Genomic DNA, 15,954 nt, shown 5'->3' on the forward strand with positions numbered 1-15,954 from the left:
AAAGGTGGCAAATGCGTGTATACATTTATCTGACAGTGTCCAATTGACCACCAAAAAAAATCCTACAGCTGAGTACAGGTCTAAGTGACTACCTTCTGTTGTCGTTACCAGTGCTCCTCCTAGCCGTCGAGAGGAAGGCATCGCAAAAGAGAACCACGTAGAATGAAAACGCTCACTGGAGAGCTTTATACTGTTATTGGTATACTGTACAATCTAAACTGTAGTCCTTTCCAGGTCCGTGATGCCTCACAACGTCTCAATGCGAGCAAGGGAGGCTCTTCGAAGCCTAACAACACCTACCCTGCTTCACACCCTTTGCAGCATCGTCATTAACCTCCGTATCATCGCTGTAGCTCGTCAACGCCCCAGGCGTAATGGCCCCAAGCCAGCTTCTCCTCTTATCGCCGTAGCCCACTCTAAAGGACCCATTCCCACCCTTGGGCAGATCAAAGTAGCCATCTCCGCCCTCAACACCGGGAGTTTTGCCTCGCATGTTCAAGTTCTCGAGCAACTTCAAATGCTCCAGCTTCCGATGGTGCTGCTCAACCAACTTCCGCGTGATGATCCTGAAAACCTCTTCAATGCCCTCCCCATCCTTCGCGCTGACCTCATGCGCACAATCCCAGATATGCTCCTGTCCCCAGTACTCCGAAGACCGATTGCTCGTCGGGCTCATCTGAGTCGCAGCCGTGCTCTGCGGACCCCAGGATCCAGCCACTACAGGCGCCGCTGTAGCCGTCCTCCCGTCGAGATGTTCCGCGACATAGTTCATTGACCATTCGAAGGGGACTTCCCTCCTCTCCGGCTGCGCGGTAGCCACATCCGCCTTCGTGCCCACGACCTGTACAATGATATCCCCGCCGCAGTTGTCCTTCAATTCCTTCATCCAAACACCGACATCATCGAAGCTCTTCTTGGAAGTCACGTCGTAGCAGAGGATCGCGGCCTGCGCGCCTCTATAGTACAATCTCGAGATCGAGCGGAAGCGCTCTTGGCCTGCTGTATCCCATATCTGCAAGCGGATTTGTGATCCAGTCTCCGGGTCTTTCAAGGTGGAGATCGTGAAGGACGCGCCGACGGTGGACTGGGCTTTACTGGGTGGTATGAAGGCACTCTTGACATGCCGGTGCACAAGCGATGTCTTGCCTACGCCTTGCGAGCCGAGGACCACGAGCTTCGCTTCCAGTGATTCGGGTGATGTGGAGGTCATCGCTTGGAATGTTTAGTTTGGGTCATGGCTGGCCTTTCATGGCGTTTTGAGGTCGTGGTTTCTCTGCGGATGTGGACAAAGCGAATGACTGTTGTTGATGAAGGAAGAGACTCATGGAGGAGTCGTCACGGTGATGTGATTGCAGGTAGGTAGCCGACAACAAGATACGACGCCCACCACTGCCTCCACCCCACGACAACTGAAAAAAGCAAAAGCAAAGCAAATATCGATCAAGTGATACAGAATCAGCGGACTAAGTAGGATATGGGGCGGGTTATATGCACCCCAGCAGAAATGTTACGCCACCGGCATCACAACATTGAAGCTTCTGGCTGGCTGAACGACGGACTTGGATTCTCGATCGCATGGGCGCTGAATGATTGTGAGAAGTTGAATTTTGTACTAGCAGACTCACAGAACGGATCATCTGGCCGACGGCATTGCAATGAATTCAGATGCGTACGCCCACTAATTACAATCTAGCCCTGCTCAACTCCTTCGCTATTGCCTCCTTCACCCGTTGCACAGGCAGATCTTCAAGACTTCTTCCAGTCCAACACCTCGCCTGCTCAAAGCCTTGATATATCATGGCTTCAGTACCCAGGATAACTTCCCACCCAGCCTTCTTCGACAGTTCGGCAATCTCTGTCCACACGACAGGGTGATAGCACATCTCCAACATCGCTCCTTGATGAGGCTTGCTGAGGAAGCACTCCAATATTCGCCTCGCCTCCCATTCAGCGTCGGTAACAGGTGGGAAGTTTGGCACGCACGCCACGGCAGCACCAGGGCCTTCAAGTGCCTCCGCCTGCGCTACGGTCGACACGTGGATGAGACCGTCGCCATAGCCTTGCGATTTGCACCAGGACATCACGGCTTCGACTTCGCTTGCGTCGCGGTTCACGAGGTAGACAGTCTTGCAGCCAAGATATTCGACAAGTGCATAGACAGCTGACCGTGCGGCTCCGCCTCCGCCCACGACAAGGCCTGGTCGATTTCGAAATCTGCTTTCGGGTACGTTCTGTAGGAAGCTTTCACGTACGCCAGCTATGTCGGTGTTGGTCCCGATGAGTTTGGAGTCGCGCCAGTAGACGGTGTTGCACGCTCCCACGGCTCGACATTCAGGAGTTAGATCGTCGAGATGTGGTATTATGGCTATCTTGTTTGGCATGGTGACTCCGGAGCCTAAGATCTATTAGCATTGGCTGTTCGTGAGGGGTGGATTGTCACCTACCATAACATCTTGAGTTTCGGATTAAAGAAAGGAACTGCTGGACGTCTGTGGAAGGAAGAAGGAAGTAGTCCCAGTTCAGGCTTAATGATTCAAAGATGGTTTGATGCAGCAACGGTGATAGTGAATGTGCGATCGGGTAGCCAAATAGGTAGCCCTGGCCGTCGAGATGGTCTGTCTTTGGTGGCTGGCATGTGATGATGCCGTTGGTGGTAGCCGTGGCCATGTCCAACGAGTGGGCTATGCTTTCTTTGAGAGGTAATAATTGGGTCTTGAGCCGAAGGCAAAGGCAATAAGAGTATGTTGTGTTTGCAAGTGAGTGAAAGTTTCACTAAATTGGTATTGTTGAAGGGGTGAGGGAGAGCAGACGAAAAGTACTTGCTAATGCTGAGCGGCAGGTTGTCATAGGAGGTAGCATACTTCTGCACATACAATCACTTGGTCGGCTCAATGAAGGCAGCACGCACAAGCACCTAGCACGAGGTGTGGATGAGATGGGCCTGTCCGTCATCGAGCGCGTTGTGTCTTTCTCCGCGAAAACGAGACAACCAGGATGAGAGAAGGCGAGCGAGCTTCGACCGGAAGAACGCTCTTCCACGCTTTGACGGCGCTGCACTACACCCCCTCATTCGCCGTAGCGATCTACAGAAACCTTGCTGGAACATCCACATGCCTTTGAGTTCATCTCGCTACGCCGTGGAAGCACCGGCACGTTCTGGGCATGGCTGATGCTCGTCTGATCTCGAGGCAGAGTCTTCCTCCGGGGTACGTACTGTAGCTCCTTCTCGTACCCCATGGAGTGGTTGTGGGATAGATCATTATAAGACCTGCTCTCCGCATCGTCATTGTCTGCGTTCTCGAGACTCTAGACTGGTGTTCTCTGTCCACTACTCGACGAGCACCTCAACAGATACCCCAATACCATGGGCCTCTTCACGCTTGTCGAGGACAGGCCGACGCCGAAGGCGGTATACAACTGGAGAGTATGGGCCTGCGCGTCCATCGCCTCCTTCGCATCATGCATGGTACGTGGGCTCAGAGATATTTCGATGTATCTATACTGACAGCCACAGATTGGATATGACTCCGCCTTCATTGGAACCACTCTGGCCCTGCCCTCCTTCACGGAAGAATTCAGATTCGATGAGATGACCGACAGCCACCTTGCTCTGACGAAAGCGAACATCGTCTCCGTCTACCAAGCAGGTGCTTTCTTCGGCGCCCTTTCAGCTTACGTTTCGGCATACTTTGTCGGCCGCAAGAAGTCGCTATGGGTCTTTGTTGCCGTATTCACCCTCGGTGCTGGTATGATGCTGGGCGCGAATGGTGACCGAGGGCTCGGCCTTATCTACGGCGGCAGAGTTCTAGCTGGCATGGGAGTGGGCGGCTGCTCGATGGTTGTCCCGATTTACATCTCTGAGATCTCCCCACCAGCTGTGAGGGGTGCTTTGGTCGGCATATACGAGTTGGGATGGCAGGTTGGTGGTCTTGTCGGTTTCTGGGTGAGTATCCGCATGGACACGCTAGTTTCTGGTCGTAGCTGACGGAATCTAGATCAACTATGGACTCGATTCGACCATGGCGCCAAGTCATAAGCAATGGATCATACCTTTTGCTGTCCAACTCATCCCGGCTGGTCTCCTCTTTATCGGCAGTTTTTGGATTAGAGAGTCGCCCAGGTGGCTCATGTCCAAGGGCAAGCGCGATCGAGCAGTCAAGAACCTCTGCTGGATACGGAACCTATCTTCAGACGACATATACATTGTGGAGGAGGTTGCTTTCCTCGACGCCGCCCTTGAGGAGCAAGCTGGAGCGATTGGGAGCGGGTTCTGGAAACCGTTCAAGGCTGTGGGAAAGAGCAGGCAGGTGCAATGGCGTCTCTTCTTGGGTACCATGCTGTTCCTGTGGCAGAATGGCAGCGGGATCAACGCGTGAGTCACACCAATTCGGCCTGTATCGAAGTCTTGCTGACAGCCGCTTGCAGCATCAACTACTACTCGCCCACTGTCTTTGCTTCCATCGGCATCACAGGCACCAACACCTCGTTCCTGACGACTGGTCTGTTTGGTGTGGTCAAGACATGTCTCACCTTCGTCTGGCTGTTCGTCCTGATCGACCGACTGGGACGGAGAAAGCTACTGATGATTGGGTCTGCTGGCGGTTCCGTTTGCATGTGGATCATTGTGAGTCTGAGCAGCCCGTGCTCTCCTTTCTGTTGCTGACAATATGTCAGGGCGGCTACCTTGCATCCATCAAGCTCAGGACCGACACAGACGTCAGCAAGCCTCTGAGCTCCGGCGGTATCGCCGCAGTGTTCTTCTTCTATCTCTGGACTGCCGTAAGTTCCCCTTTTCGCCATCATTTCAACCACATAACTGACGACTGTAGTTCTACACTCCTTCTTGGAATGGTACACCCTGGGTCTTGAACTCCGAGATGTTTGACCAGAGCGTCAGAGCCCTTGGACAATGCTCGGCCGCCGCTTCGAACTGGTTCTGGAACTTCATCATCTCTCGCTTTACGCCGCAAATGTTTTTGAACATGGGCAAGAACGGATGCGGTGTTTACTTCTTCTTCGCCTCGATGATGCTGGGATCGATTGTCTTCGTGTATTTCCTAATTCCAGAAACCAAAGGCATCCCTCTGGAATCCATGGACCGACTGTTCGAAGTCAAGCCGGTCCGGAAGGCACATTCCACGATCCACGCGGAGGACGCTGCGAGAGACGAAGAGTTCAGACACGATGCCGACGGTGCTGGCTTGAGCGTCACCAAGGATAAGTCGGCGCACCTTGAAGAAAAAAGGATGGAAGTATGAAGTACTCTATACTAGGTTGATGAGGCTTTGGAGGAACTGAATGACACAGTTCGGCGAAAGTGTAATATCGTACGTAGCAAGAGTCGATCAGTTGAACTGGCTTTGTTGAGGAATTTGCCGTCAGACCAGAGCACTTCCGATTATCCAAGCATAATCAAGCATAATCTTTCCAAGGTAAAGTGTCAAAAGCTGTCGGTGACATGCTAAGCTACAATATCGACCGGCATAGCCTCAGCCATCGACCTCTTAATCGCTTCGCAGACGCTCAAGGCTCGAAGACCGTCAGCACCACTACACCTTGGTCGGGCTCCGCCCCTAATAACATCCACAAAATGTAGCATCTGATCGTCAAACGGGACAATATCCTCGACAGGCAGTACTGCATCCGACAATGGACTGGTCCAACTCTTCTGAGCCGACGATGTATGCCTCGAAAGAGTCATGTCGCCAACGCTAAGACTGCCTTCCGTCCCGAAGATACGATAGCAGTCTGCTCCTGCTCGAGGAATGATTGGGTTCTCTCCGGTGGAGCTCTCGAAGTTGTGTTTTGATGCCGTTGAATCACACATCACGAATGTGCCTACGACCCCGGAAGCAAAGCGTAGTACGATAGCTGCACCTTCCTCGGCCTCGTGTCCTCGTTGAGAAAGTGTTTGCTCGGCGTGGACTCTTATGATGGGTCCGAGGAGATATTGGAGGGTGTCTACTTCGTGGATCATATTCTGCTATGTAGTTAGCGGTCTTCTATGGAGGGCATTCAAACAGCCATGGATCACTTACTATGAGGATCACTCCTCCGCCTGCAGCGCTTGCTCTCCAATCTGTCGGAGGCTCAAAGTACCCTGCTGGCTTACGCAACATCCACAGACCCGAAACCGCTACAGGCATTCCAGTATGCCCTCTATCCAGTGCTCGCTTCGTAGCAGTAACGTATGCGTTAAAGCGGCGATGATGGCCAACGAGCAACCGCCTACCGCACGCTTCCGCATGGTTGACAAGGCCCTGTCCTGACGACGAATCCACCGAGATGGGCTTCTCAACCAGCACATGCACACCAGCGGACAACAACTCCTTGGCCACGGCCACGTGAGTACTGTTGGGCGTGCTTACGACTGCGCCATCCGGTTTGCATTCTTGGAGCATTGCCGCCACTGATTCGAACAGAGGCACATTGAACGCTTCTGCTTCCTGCCTTGCTACGAAGACCGGGTCAACGAGACACAGGAGGTTTGCCTGTTCACAGGCCACTACGGACTGTGCATGGCGGAGCCCTATGACACCAGCCCCTATAATGGCGATTTTGGCTTTTCGAGATGATTGAGATATAGCCATAATGCGTCGGTATAATTAAGGGTAGTGTAAGTCAGGTAGATATCGAGTCTCGAAGTGGAATCAATCAACCTTGTGAGACCTACCTTCTGTCATTCAGCGGTGGTGGAAGTAGCTCCTTGGATACCGGCGCCGCCGGTATGCTTGCTGTGTGTCACGAAAGCAAGGCAGATGGCTCAGCAGTACGTCGGTTGGAGTCGAGAGGCGAGCACGAAGACGCACATCCGCAGAAGCCGATGATGTGGTAAATGTTCTGCCGACTCCTAAACTTTCATCACTCTTTCCGCATCTGGCAAGACTGACCTCGTCTACATTCTCCAGCTGACGGGTGGTGATGCGGAACCATACGAGTGGCTGTATAAGTCTCAATTTGTCGTGAAACATTCACGAGCAAGTCTCACTTATTACCATCGCCCAAAAACTTCGCCCCTACTCTCACTACCTCGATCGATCAATACATTTTACGTTCGCCAACATGTCGTGCCGCCCTGCGATCTCGTCACACTCTCTGGGCCGGGCCTGGGTGCACAATATAGAGACCAAGCTTGATCAAGCTGCTCGCTATGGTTTTGACATCGAGATGTTCTACGAAGACCTCCAGTACCTCGCCCAAACGCTCGAAGGAGGTCCAACGGCCGACAATCAGCTGCAGGCCGCAACGATGATCCGTGCGATGTGTGACGACCGGAATATTGCAATCGTGTGTCTGCAACCATTCATGCACTACGAAGGCCTCCGCGATCGAGTAGCGCACCAGGACCGTGTCGATGAGATGAAATCGTGGATCAAACTGGCTCAAGCACTCAAAACCAGCATTATCTCGATCCCTTCCACATGTCTATCCTCCGACGATGTCAGCGGAGACATCGAACTCGTCGTAAGCGACATGCGAGAAGTCGCAGATCTTGCGGCGCCGGAAAACATCCAGATCGCATACGAAAGCCTTGCCTGGGGCACGCATGTGGACACGTGGGAGCAGTCGTGGGAAGTGGTTGAGAAGGTTGATCGACCGAACTTTGGTATCTGTCTTGACACCTTCAACATCGCTGCGAGGGTTTACGCAGATCCGACGGCGGCTTCCAGGCGGAATGTAGATGCAGAACAGCGTATGCAAGCTTCGCTTGACAAGATGACTCAGACGATCGATGCTCGGAAGATCACCTATGTTCAAGTGGTGGATGCCGAGTACCTCCAACAGCCTCTCGTCGACGGCCATCCATACTATCGATTCGACCAGCCTGCTCGGATGTCCTGGTCGCGAAACTGCAGACTGTTTTATGGGGAGAAGGATCGAGGTGCATACCTTCCCATCAAGGATATCCTGGGTGTGATACTGAACGATCTTGGCTTTCGAGGATGGATCAGTGCTGAAATGTTCAATGAGAGTCTCACTGATCCCAGTGAGCTGGTGCCGGAGCAGCATGCGCAACGAGCAGCAGACTCGTGGCGCATGATCGTGGAAGACTTCGATCTTGGATCATCCATGGTCCACCGTCCTGAAGGCCCGCCAAGAACGACATCTCAGCGGGCATACCTTTAGAGGAATTGTGCCTGAACGGTAAAAATCAGACAGCGTCCAACACCTGCCACGGAGTGTCGTGCAAACGAATTATTGTTCAGTCCATCCCTTGGTGGAAAGGCTCGCATCGGCCGGTCAGATGTACTGAACATGTTCTGTGCTGAGCGTTCATGTGCGACCCGTTTGGTAATCAGGCCCGAAGAACTCGGCCAAATCTAGATCAGGGAAGCCAAGGTTCTGCATGAAGTGCGGGTGATGAGCCGACTCTTGTCGTTCTAGCGTCGCCAGCTCGTCAAACACGTCCATAGCGGCATTCTGACCTCCAGCAGGCGTATTTGATTGCTGAAGTGGGCTTTGGAACATCGGCCAGAACATGTTAGTTTCGGTCTGATCCAGACCGGTCATTGGTTGGTCGCTTTCGTTCGGCATGGTCATGAAAGGGTAGCTCTGCCTAGGGACTGGCTGGAGATTGATATCTTGTGGCTCAGGAGGAAAGTTGTCAGGTAGCGACCAAGCTGGGTTGAGGTCTGGCCGAGTATTCGACGTCCAACCCAAACCCTTTCTCTCCATGGTTTTGTAATAGACTGTCACGATTTCGGATGGCTGCACTCTTCCTTGTTTCGAGGCAGCATTGCGGAGCAGTGTTGTCACGATGCACTCGTCTGTGTTGTCTGTGGCGTTGTTGTGAACTCCAGCCGACTTATCGTCTTCAATCAATCGAGAATAATATCTGACAAGCTCGTTCAGAGTGCTGAATGCTCTTGTTGGGATCTTTGCCTCAGTCCCGAGGCCGGGAGGTACGAGTGGATCAGACCATGGCTCCCATTCATCCAGACCGTCTTCGTCGATCGACCCTATTCCTCTGATGTAGTCAGTCGTGAAGTGTCCGACAGTCTTCAACCGTCGAGCAAGAGCGCTCTCCAAGACAAATGCTGTCAGATGAACGTGTCGACACCATCTTGCTGTCTGTCCCAGATTTTGAAGAAGCCGAAACAGGTGGAGCAAGCGTACGACTGACCCTAGTCGTAGCCAAGCCGATAGAAGCTGGAACCGATGTAAATCATCCACAGCTCTAAGCATGAGTGCCCTGATGTGAGGGACTTCATAAGGAGAATTTCCGCAAGGCAGGAGACTGTCAGCGTTACGGCGTATCTGCTCGATTGCATCTGAGGCAGTGTTGTCGGTTGTCTGGGTTGCTGCAAGAGCCATCACGCTCCACAGTTCGGCGTGATCAGCGCTGTTGATTGGCCCAAGAGGTAGGCCGTCCGATGGGTATGAGTACATGATCTTCAGAAGAGTGGCCTTCTCGGTCATGGGTAGCCATGAGTGGGTAAAAGCAAAGTAGTATTCAAGCAATGAGAACGCATTGTGAGGTAGCTTGTACATAGTTGTACCGGTAGCGATGGTCGCTCTTGAGGTCCCCGGTTGAAGGCAATGAGCGCCGTCCAGATTCCCGTTCTCAATCGCGTGCTGGGGCTGCCGCTGCTCAGGAGGACCTGGGAGTGGTGGAGATGAGAGGGTGGTAAACCCATCTGTGGAGTCTCTGGAGCTTCTGGATGTAGATGCGCCTACACCAGAGATGAGGTTACCCTCTTCGTCCACCGCCGCTCCGGAGAGGACTTGCTCAAGTTGCTTGTTGATCAAGCATTGTCGCCATGAAAGATGGAGCTCCTCCGTAGTGGCGGGATCCTTGCTTCCTATGAGGCATCGTACGCTACTGTCCTCCTTCGGAAGACCGTTCGAGAGCGAATGTTCTGCTTCCGGGAACTGTTGGAAGAGCCATGCTAACGTTACCTCCAGGGTCCGGATATAATTTGGCTGGATTCCACGTTTCCGGGGCTGGTCGTTGTATGAGCACGTCCGCTGTTGTGAGCTACAGGTGTTGCAAACAGGCTGAGCGCCGTCACAGCGTTCTCTGCTCGCCCTACACTGATCGCAAGCACGTGAGACTCGTGAGCGTTTGGCTGGTCGATTGTGATCATCGTCCCCAGCACGTTTGGAGGGCCGTGAAGTGTCGCCGCTCTCCTTCCTGTTCACCATTGGGCCCTTGGTCTGTCATGTCATCGGCGACACCATTTTCGATGGGCAAGATCTTTTCCACAGTCGTCCTGCCTGATGAGTAACACCGCCACGGTCGTTGGGTGAAGTGCGGAGTAACACACGTGGAGACGGGCTTGGGCGGGGCGGCTGAACCTTCTTCCGGCCTTTCCATCCGATCCCCGGGAGACGTCACGTCCTGCGTCGTTGTCCAACATCGATGTAGATGGTCTTGCTGAGTCGTCACCGGCCTAGACTTGGCCAACAGCAACGAGGATGGCGGCCATACACGCCGGGATGAAGCGCTCTTACCAGGATATGAGCGGGTTGTCTGCGACAAGCGCACGGAAGACTGGTCCAGGTCCGTCTCGGGGAGACTCGCCGTTGATTTCGAGGTCGAATACGCCAAGCGGAGTCGGCAACCCTGAAGCAACAGACAGATTTACGGACAGGTCCAAGAAGTCCAAGTTCGTGCCCCGGAATGCTCCCTTCCACCCCTCTGCCTCCATTGTCCTGATAGGTATTCGTGGAGTCGGCAAGCGTACCCTAGGAGTACTCGCTGCCACAACTTACGGTCGCCGCTTGAGAGACACCGAGAGAGCATTCCAGGAGGCCACAGGAAGCTCATCCAGTTCCTATCGACAATCCCAAGGGCACCAGGTGTACCAGACAAAACGAAACGAAGTGCTGAAGGATCTACTAGATGCGAACAGCAATGGAGCTGTCATCATCTGCTCCTTCGCCGACTTAGAAGGAGCGGGCGTCGGCATTATTCGAGACTTCTCGCGGACCCATCCGGTCGTACATGTTGTTCGAGATGCAGCTGGCATTCACGAGTGCATCACAGCCTTATCTGAGGAGAGGATTAATGACCTGCTGGTGGCCAGCAGCCCTCGGATGCGGGCTTGTTCCAACTACGAGTACTTCAATCTGACCGAACCTCTGCCGGACGTATGGAAGCACTCTCCTTCAGCAACGCAAGAACACGACCAACAAAATCCTGAGCAGCCCAGCGGACGCACTCTGGCCCTCAAAAGTGTCGAACGCGACTTTATGAGGATGCTGCGAAACATCGCTGGCAAGGACGCCAACATTCCGGCTCATAGCTTCAACTATCCTCTATCTCAGGTTTCGCTAGAGCGGAGAACGCAAACGCTTGCGGTCCGTATGAATGTTGCTGATGTTCTAACAAGCGCCTCAGACATTGATCAGATGCAAGTTGGCGCGGACTGCATCGAGCTTGTCTTTGACGGGGACTCCGATAAGTCAAAGTCGGTTTTCCAAGATATTGCTCGGGCTTTCGCCACAGTACGAAGAGCAACGATCCTGCCAATTATGATTCATATCAGACACAAACAGCACGCCTTGGATTCGGCGATGCCAAGGATCTTTGAGCTCGTTGAATTTGCCTTGAGACTGTCACCGGAGCTTTGTGCATTCAACTTCTTTTTGCGCGACGAATACCTTACACCACTTCTTGCCTCCAAAGGGAGCTGCATCGCAGTGGGCGTCATGGAGTTAGAGACCCGCCTAGCGCAAGGGTGGAAAAGCGACCTCTGCAAAGAGCAGCTTCAACGAGCAACCAGACTTGGCTGCTCGAGCTTCAAGATCACGATGCCAGCCACCGCAGTGGGAGACGTCTTTGACATTGACCGTTTTCGACGTGACGAGCAAGTTGTGAAGCAGCCGCTGCCACTGGCTGCGTTCGGCACTGGGACCATGGGACTGTTATCACGATGCTTCAACACCTACCTGACCGCGGTCGACCCAGCCGTGCAGAGACAAGGAGCTTTCGCTGATCGACTAGAACAGCAGCAATGTTCGACTGCAAAAACCTTGACACAATCGCTCTTTGCTAATTCAATCTTTGAGCCACTGCGATACTTCGTCTTCGGAGCAGATGTCAGCTATTCCTTATCGCCAGCCATGCACAACGCTGCATACGAGGCGTGCGGTATGCAGTACACATACGAAGCCCGCTCTACAAACAGCCTAGAAGATCTCAAGGTCGCCTTCAAGCAACCAGACTTTGGTGGAGCCTCCGTCGCCCAGCCATTCAAAACCACGGTCATGCCTATATTGCACGGCGCAAGTCCGCATGCGACGATCATAGGCGCCGTCAATACGGTCATCCCTGTGCGGGAGCTCAGTCGAGACGGCAACATTCCCGATGATCTGACTCTAATTACAAGAAGGCATCAACAGGGAGCGGTCAAAGCATTCTATGGCTTCAATACCGGTGAGCAGTGACTCTTTGGACACAAGTCTCAATACTGACTTCTACAGATTGGATCGGCATCCGTGCCTGCATCCGCCGCGGACTATCGCCCGCAAACACCGTCCGAGCGCACAGCACAGCTGTCGTCTGCGGTGCCGGAGGCATGGCGCGAGCTGCAGTCTATTCCTTGTTATCACTCGGCGTCAAGAACATTTGTATCTGCAACAGGACACTGAACCATGCAACATCTCTTGCCGACCACTACAACGCAATCATCAGCGCCGGCAGCATCCCTGATCTCGAACCTAGCAGCAACGACCAGCCGCGAGTACATGTACTGCCAGCACTATCCAGTCCGTGGCCACAAGACTTACGGCAGCCTACTATGATCGTGAGCGGTATCCCAAGACAGGAAGCTGGACAGCCACCGGTGCAGTATTCTCTGCCGGAGGAATGGTTGAAGAGTACAACTGGAGGAGTAGTGCTTGAGGTGAGCCTTCCCGGGGGATCTCGAACATGACGACTTGCTGACAGACGACTAGTTGGCGTATCGCCAGGCGGCCTCGCCACTGGCGGATCAAATTCGCGCCAAAGCGCGACAGGGCTGGATATTCATGGACGGCATCGACATGTAAGCCATTTTCAACGCCGACCAGAGAAGGAAATCACCAACGCTAACCCTAGTTCTCAGGCTACCCGAGCAAGCATTCGCGCAATTTGAACTCTTCACCGGCCGACGAGCTCCACGTGGTATGATGACAAGGGCAATCTCGAAGCATGGCCTTTATGATGGAGATTGAAGGTTGATATTGAACGCCTATGAACCAAGACCCATCATAAGAACACCCAACAGCGCTCAAATGCTCATATCGGTGCCCCAGCGACCTTGAACGGATGGGCCTCAGTGTTGTACACCCACTCGTTGATGCCATCCTGGTTGACCTGCCATTCTGCGTCGCCGGCGTGGATTAGGTAGCTGTGAGCACGCGGTCAGCTAGCATTCGAGATAAGAAGCGGACGAGCTGCACGTACCTGTATTTTAGCACTTCGGCGAACAAGAAAGAATCCTGGAAATTCTTGAAACCGCCGCCGTTGGGCGCATTCACGTGCTTGATCTCGGAGAACCCAGAGCCAGTGCGGCATGTTGCGTTGATCGCTTTGAAGCCGTTCCATGCCCACTGTGCACTCTGTCAGCCGAACGTCATGGTGAAGCGAGATATTTACTCACATCTTGGTAGACCCTGCTCCCAGTCGCGCGGTAGGCGTAGTAAAAGCTCTCGATCACCTCTGGCCTGAGAATGTAGCTCCCGTCCGTGATGTAGAAACCAGCACGTTCATAGAACTCCTGCTGCGCGGGCGGCACAGAGGACGCATTCCAGGAGAAGCCTTCCGGTCCGATACCAGTCAGAGTTTGATTGTAGGTGTTTTCGCACGCTTCGACAAGCTTGAGGCCAAAGTCGACGTATTTCTGCTTGTTGAGGACAAGACCGCCGAGTATGAAGTTTCCGCCGTCAAAACAGGCGAGATGGCCGGACTCGAAGTCTAGTGTGCGGTTGTGGAATATGGCGAGGTAGGTGAGTTCAGGGCGGGTGGTGGGGTGGGAGGCGAGGTGTTTGATGGTGCTGTCGGCGGCTTTGATCCAGCGGTCTTTGTAGGTCGAGAAGCGATCTGGATCGTAGACATACATCTATGCCCGTCAGTTCGCAGTTGCTGTCTTACTGTTCGATGAAACTGACCTTGATGAGGTATTCGTAGAAGCTGTCGTCGCCGCCGTTCCAGCCACCGGATGCGTCCACAAACAGGCCTGTGTTGATGTCGACGTTGGTACCGACGAGACCTGGCCATGGTTGTGCCCATCTCTGCAACCAGCATGTCAGCACAAAGTCGTTGTCACCACGTAAAGGGTATGCTCACCGGACGCGGCCTCAGAAGATAGCTCTCGCCCTTCTGCGCAAGCTGCCCATACGTCTCATTGCCTGTCAAATCCGACAGATGCGTCCACTCCAACACCAACGTCCCAATCGTAGCCAATCCATTCGTCGTCGATCCATCCGTGCTACGGTTGTTGAAGTAGAGGTTGTTGCTAGGAATACCAGTTGGTGTCTCAAAAGCATAGCTTAGGTTGTTCGCCAGATTCTGCGCCTGCTCCAGCAAGATCGGAATGTTCGCCTTGCTCTCTTCACTCGCCAAATAAGCGAGAGGACCAGTGAGCAAGTCGTAGCCGGACAGGATGCCACCGAGATAGCGAATGGTGGTTTCGAACAAGCTGACGGGCATGTTGTTGATGCTCACGCTCCAGTCGATTGTAGGGATGTAATGAACGATCTCGTTGACGATCGAAGGGATCTCCATCACCAAGGCGGTGGAGAAGGCATCGGCAGCTGAGGCACCCCAGCCATTTCGTGAGTTGGCGAAGGAGTTGTTCTGGGGTCGAAGCTCGTCGTTCGGGAAGGCGTATCTGCTTCAGTCAAACAATGCTCCACCATTGGCCTCGTGTCCGCTCACTTGTAGTATCCATTCCAAGCAAACTGGAACGCCTCTTTCACGGCTGCTGCTCGCTCCGCAGCGAGCGTCGCCGGCTCTCCTTCTCCTCCTTCGATCGGACCCCAACTAGGCGCTAGCGGTGGTGGGCCTTTGTAATGCGGTGGGCCATGCGGAGGACCATGCGGTGGCCCTGATGGTGATGCTGCGGCCAACGAAGCTCCAAGCAAAGCGGACGAAAGAATGGAGAAACGCATGCTGGCTAATGCGATGCAACAAGTACGAAAAGACTGGATGGGTGAGTATGCTGGAGTTGGTATTCCAATGCAAGTAGAGCGAAAGACAAGAAACGAGCGCCTTTAGAGCAGGTCCGCACCAACAGCAGAGGCAACGAGGAAAGACCGCTCAAGGACGGACATGCTTGCCTTACATTCATTCTGCCGGATGTCGGCAGCAGCAACAACCTTCTGACGGAGGACTCCACGATGGTGGCCCATCCACCTCCGCAGCCCCAGTCCTGCACGGTTTATTGAGTGTATGCTGGGGCGGGGCCAATAGCGTGGTTGTACCGAAACCTTTCAGGCACTGGAAGAGACAGAAGGTGGGTTAATGAAAGGGTCATGGCAGCGGGTGATCAGTATTTTAGGGAGGTGTTGCATGAAGCCATGTAGCCAGTAAAAAGCGGTTGTGATCAGGATGTAACCTTGCTGCCGATAGGAACAGGTATCGATCAGCCAGAGGCTCAACTTAGCGTGTTTTCCTGAACGTGGAGCCGAGGATCAGAGTCTCAAGAGGTTGATCAACATTAAAGTGGAAGAGAGCTACGTTTTGCTGGTGCTCGATGGAGGGGTATGACTGAGGCCGGGATTGGCTGTTTGGGAAATAGAGAAGATCATGAAGATATATCGAGTCAATACACACAAGTAGCCTATCTCTGGAAACCGACAAACAAGACCACGAGCCAATATGTCACCCGACAACCTCAAGTTGATATCCATGTACCCGCAGCTTCTCTTCATGCAAGCACAAGCATGCGCCTGTAGCACGCGACCGTCAGTAGCAACGCGCGCACATGTGCGGCATAGGCCAAGACATACACCACCACCATGCAG

General features: G+C 53.5%; 8 protein-coding genes across 8 annotated transcripts; 3 read left to right on the forward strand and 5 right to left on the reverse strand.

Moving 5' to 3' along the window:
- Positions 1-286: 286 nt before the first annotated feature.
- Positions 287-1,210, reverse strand: LTR77_005459 (uncharacterized protein; the record flags this gene model as incomplete). Its single annotated transcript, XM_064802704.1, has 1 exon — positions 287-1,210. The coding sequence occupies one exon, from the start codon at positions 1,208-1,210 to the stop codon at positions 287-289; it is 924 nt and encodes a 307-aa protein (XP_064658829.1).
- A 472-nt stretch (positions 1,211-1,682) lies between these two features.
- Positions 1,683-2,667, reverse strand: LTR77_005460 (uncharacterized protein; the record flags this gene model as incomplete). Its single annotated transcript, XM_064802705.1, has 2 exons — positions 1,683-2,395; positions 2,445-2,667. The coding sequence occupies 2 exons, from the start codon at positions 2,665-2,667 to the stop codon at positions 1,683-1,685; spliced, it is 936 nt and encodes a 311-aa protein (XP_064658830.1).
- A 697-nt stretch (positions 2,668-3,364) lies between these two features.
- LTR77_005461 (uncharacterized protein) lies at positions 3,365-5,258 on the forward strand (the record flags this gene model as incomplete). The annotated part of the gene is made up of 6 exons (XM_064802706.1): positions 3,365-3,466; positions 3,515-3,943; positions 3,996-4,372; positions 4,426-4,624; positions 4,675-4,779; positions 4,830-5,258. 6 exons carry the CDS (start codon positions 3,365-3,367, stop codon positions 5,256-5,258), a joined length of 1,641 nt encoding a protein of 546 aa, XP_064658831.1.
- Positions 5,259-5,461: 203 nt separating this feature from the next.
- LTR77_005462 (uncharacterized protein) lies at positions 5,462-6,590 on the reverse strand (the record flags this gene model as incomplete). Its single annotated transcript, XM_064802707.1, has 2 exons — positions 5,462-5,980; positions 6,039-6,590. The coding sequence occupies 2 exons, from the start codon at positions 6,588-6,590 to the stop codon at positions 5,462-5,464; spliced, it is 1,071 nt and encodes a 356-aa protein (XP_064658832.1).
- Positions 6,591-7,062: 472 nt separating this feature from the next.
- On the forward strand, positions 7,063-8,127 carry LTR77_005463 (uncharacterized protein; the record flags this gene model as incomplete). The annotated part of the gene is made up of 1 exon (XM_064802708.1): positions 7,063-8,127. One exon carries the CDS (start codon positions 7,063-7,065, stop codon positions 8,125-8,127), a length of 1,065 nt encoding a protein of 354 aa, XP_064658833.1.
- Positions 8,128-8,274: 147 nt separating this feature from the next.
- On the reverse strand, positions 8,275-9,492 carry LTR77_005464 (uncharacterized protein; the record flags this gene model as incomplete). Its single annotated transcript, XM_064802709.1, has 2 exons — positions 8,275-8,968; positions 9,125-9,492. The coding sequence occupies 2 exons, from the start codon at positions 9,490-9,492 to the stop codon at positions 8,275-8,277; spliced, it is 1,062 nt and encodes a 353-aa protein (XP_064658834.1).
- A 969-nt stretch (positions 9,493-10,461) lies between these two features.
- On the forward strand, positions 10,462-12,996 carry LTR77_005465 (uncharacterized protein; the record flags this gene model as incomplete). The annotated part of the gene is made up of 3 exons (XM_064802710.1): positions 10,462-12,382; positions 12,430-12,851; positions 12,904-12,996. 3 exons carry the CDS (start codon positions 10,462-10,464, stop codon positions 12,994-12,996), a joined length of 2,436 nt encoding a protein of 811 aa, XP_064658835.1.
- A 229-nt stretch (positions 12,997-13,225) lies between these two features.
- mns1B (glycosyl hydrolase 47) lies at positions 13,226-15,099 on the reverse strand (the record flags this gene model as incomplete). Its single annotated transcript, XM_064802711.1, has 6 exons — positions 13,226-13,337; positions 13,394-13,539; positions 13,590-14,048; positions 14,098-14,220; positions 14,276-14,819; positions 14,867-15,099. The coding sequence occupies 6 exons, from the start codon at positions 15,097-15,099 to the stop codon at positions 13,226-13,228; spliced, it is 1,617 nt and encodes a 538-aa protein (XP_064658836.1).
- Positions 15,100-15,954: the final 855 nt, after the last annotated feature.

This window comes from Saxophila tyrrhenica, assembly GCF_035928015.1.
Source record: "Saxophila tyrrhenica strain CCFEE 5935 chromosome Unknown scaffold_8, whole genome shotgun sequence".
Taxonomy (NCBI): Eukaryota; Fungi; Ascomycota; class Dothideomycetes; order Mycosphaerellales; family Extremaceae; genus Saxophila; species Saxophila tyrrhenica.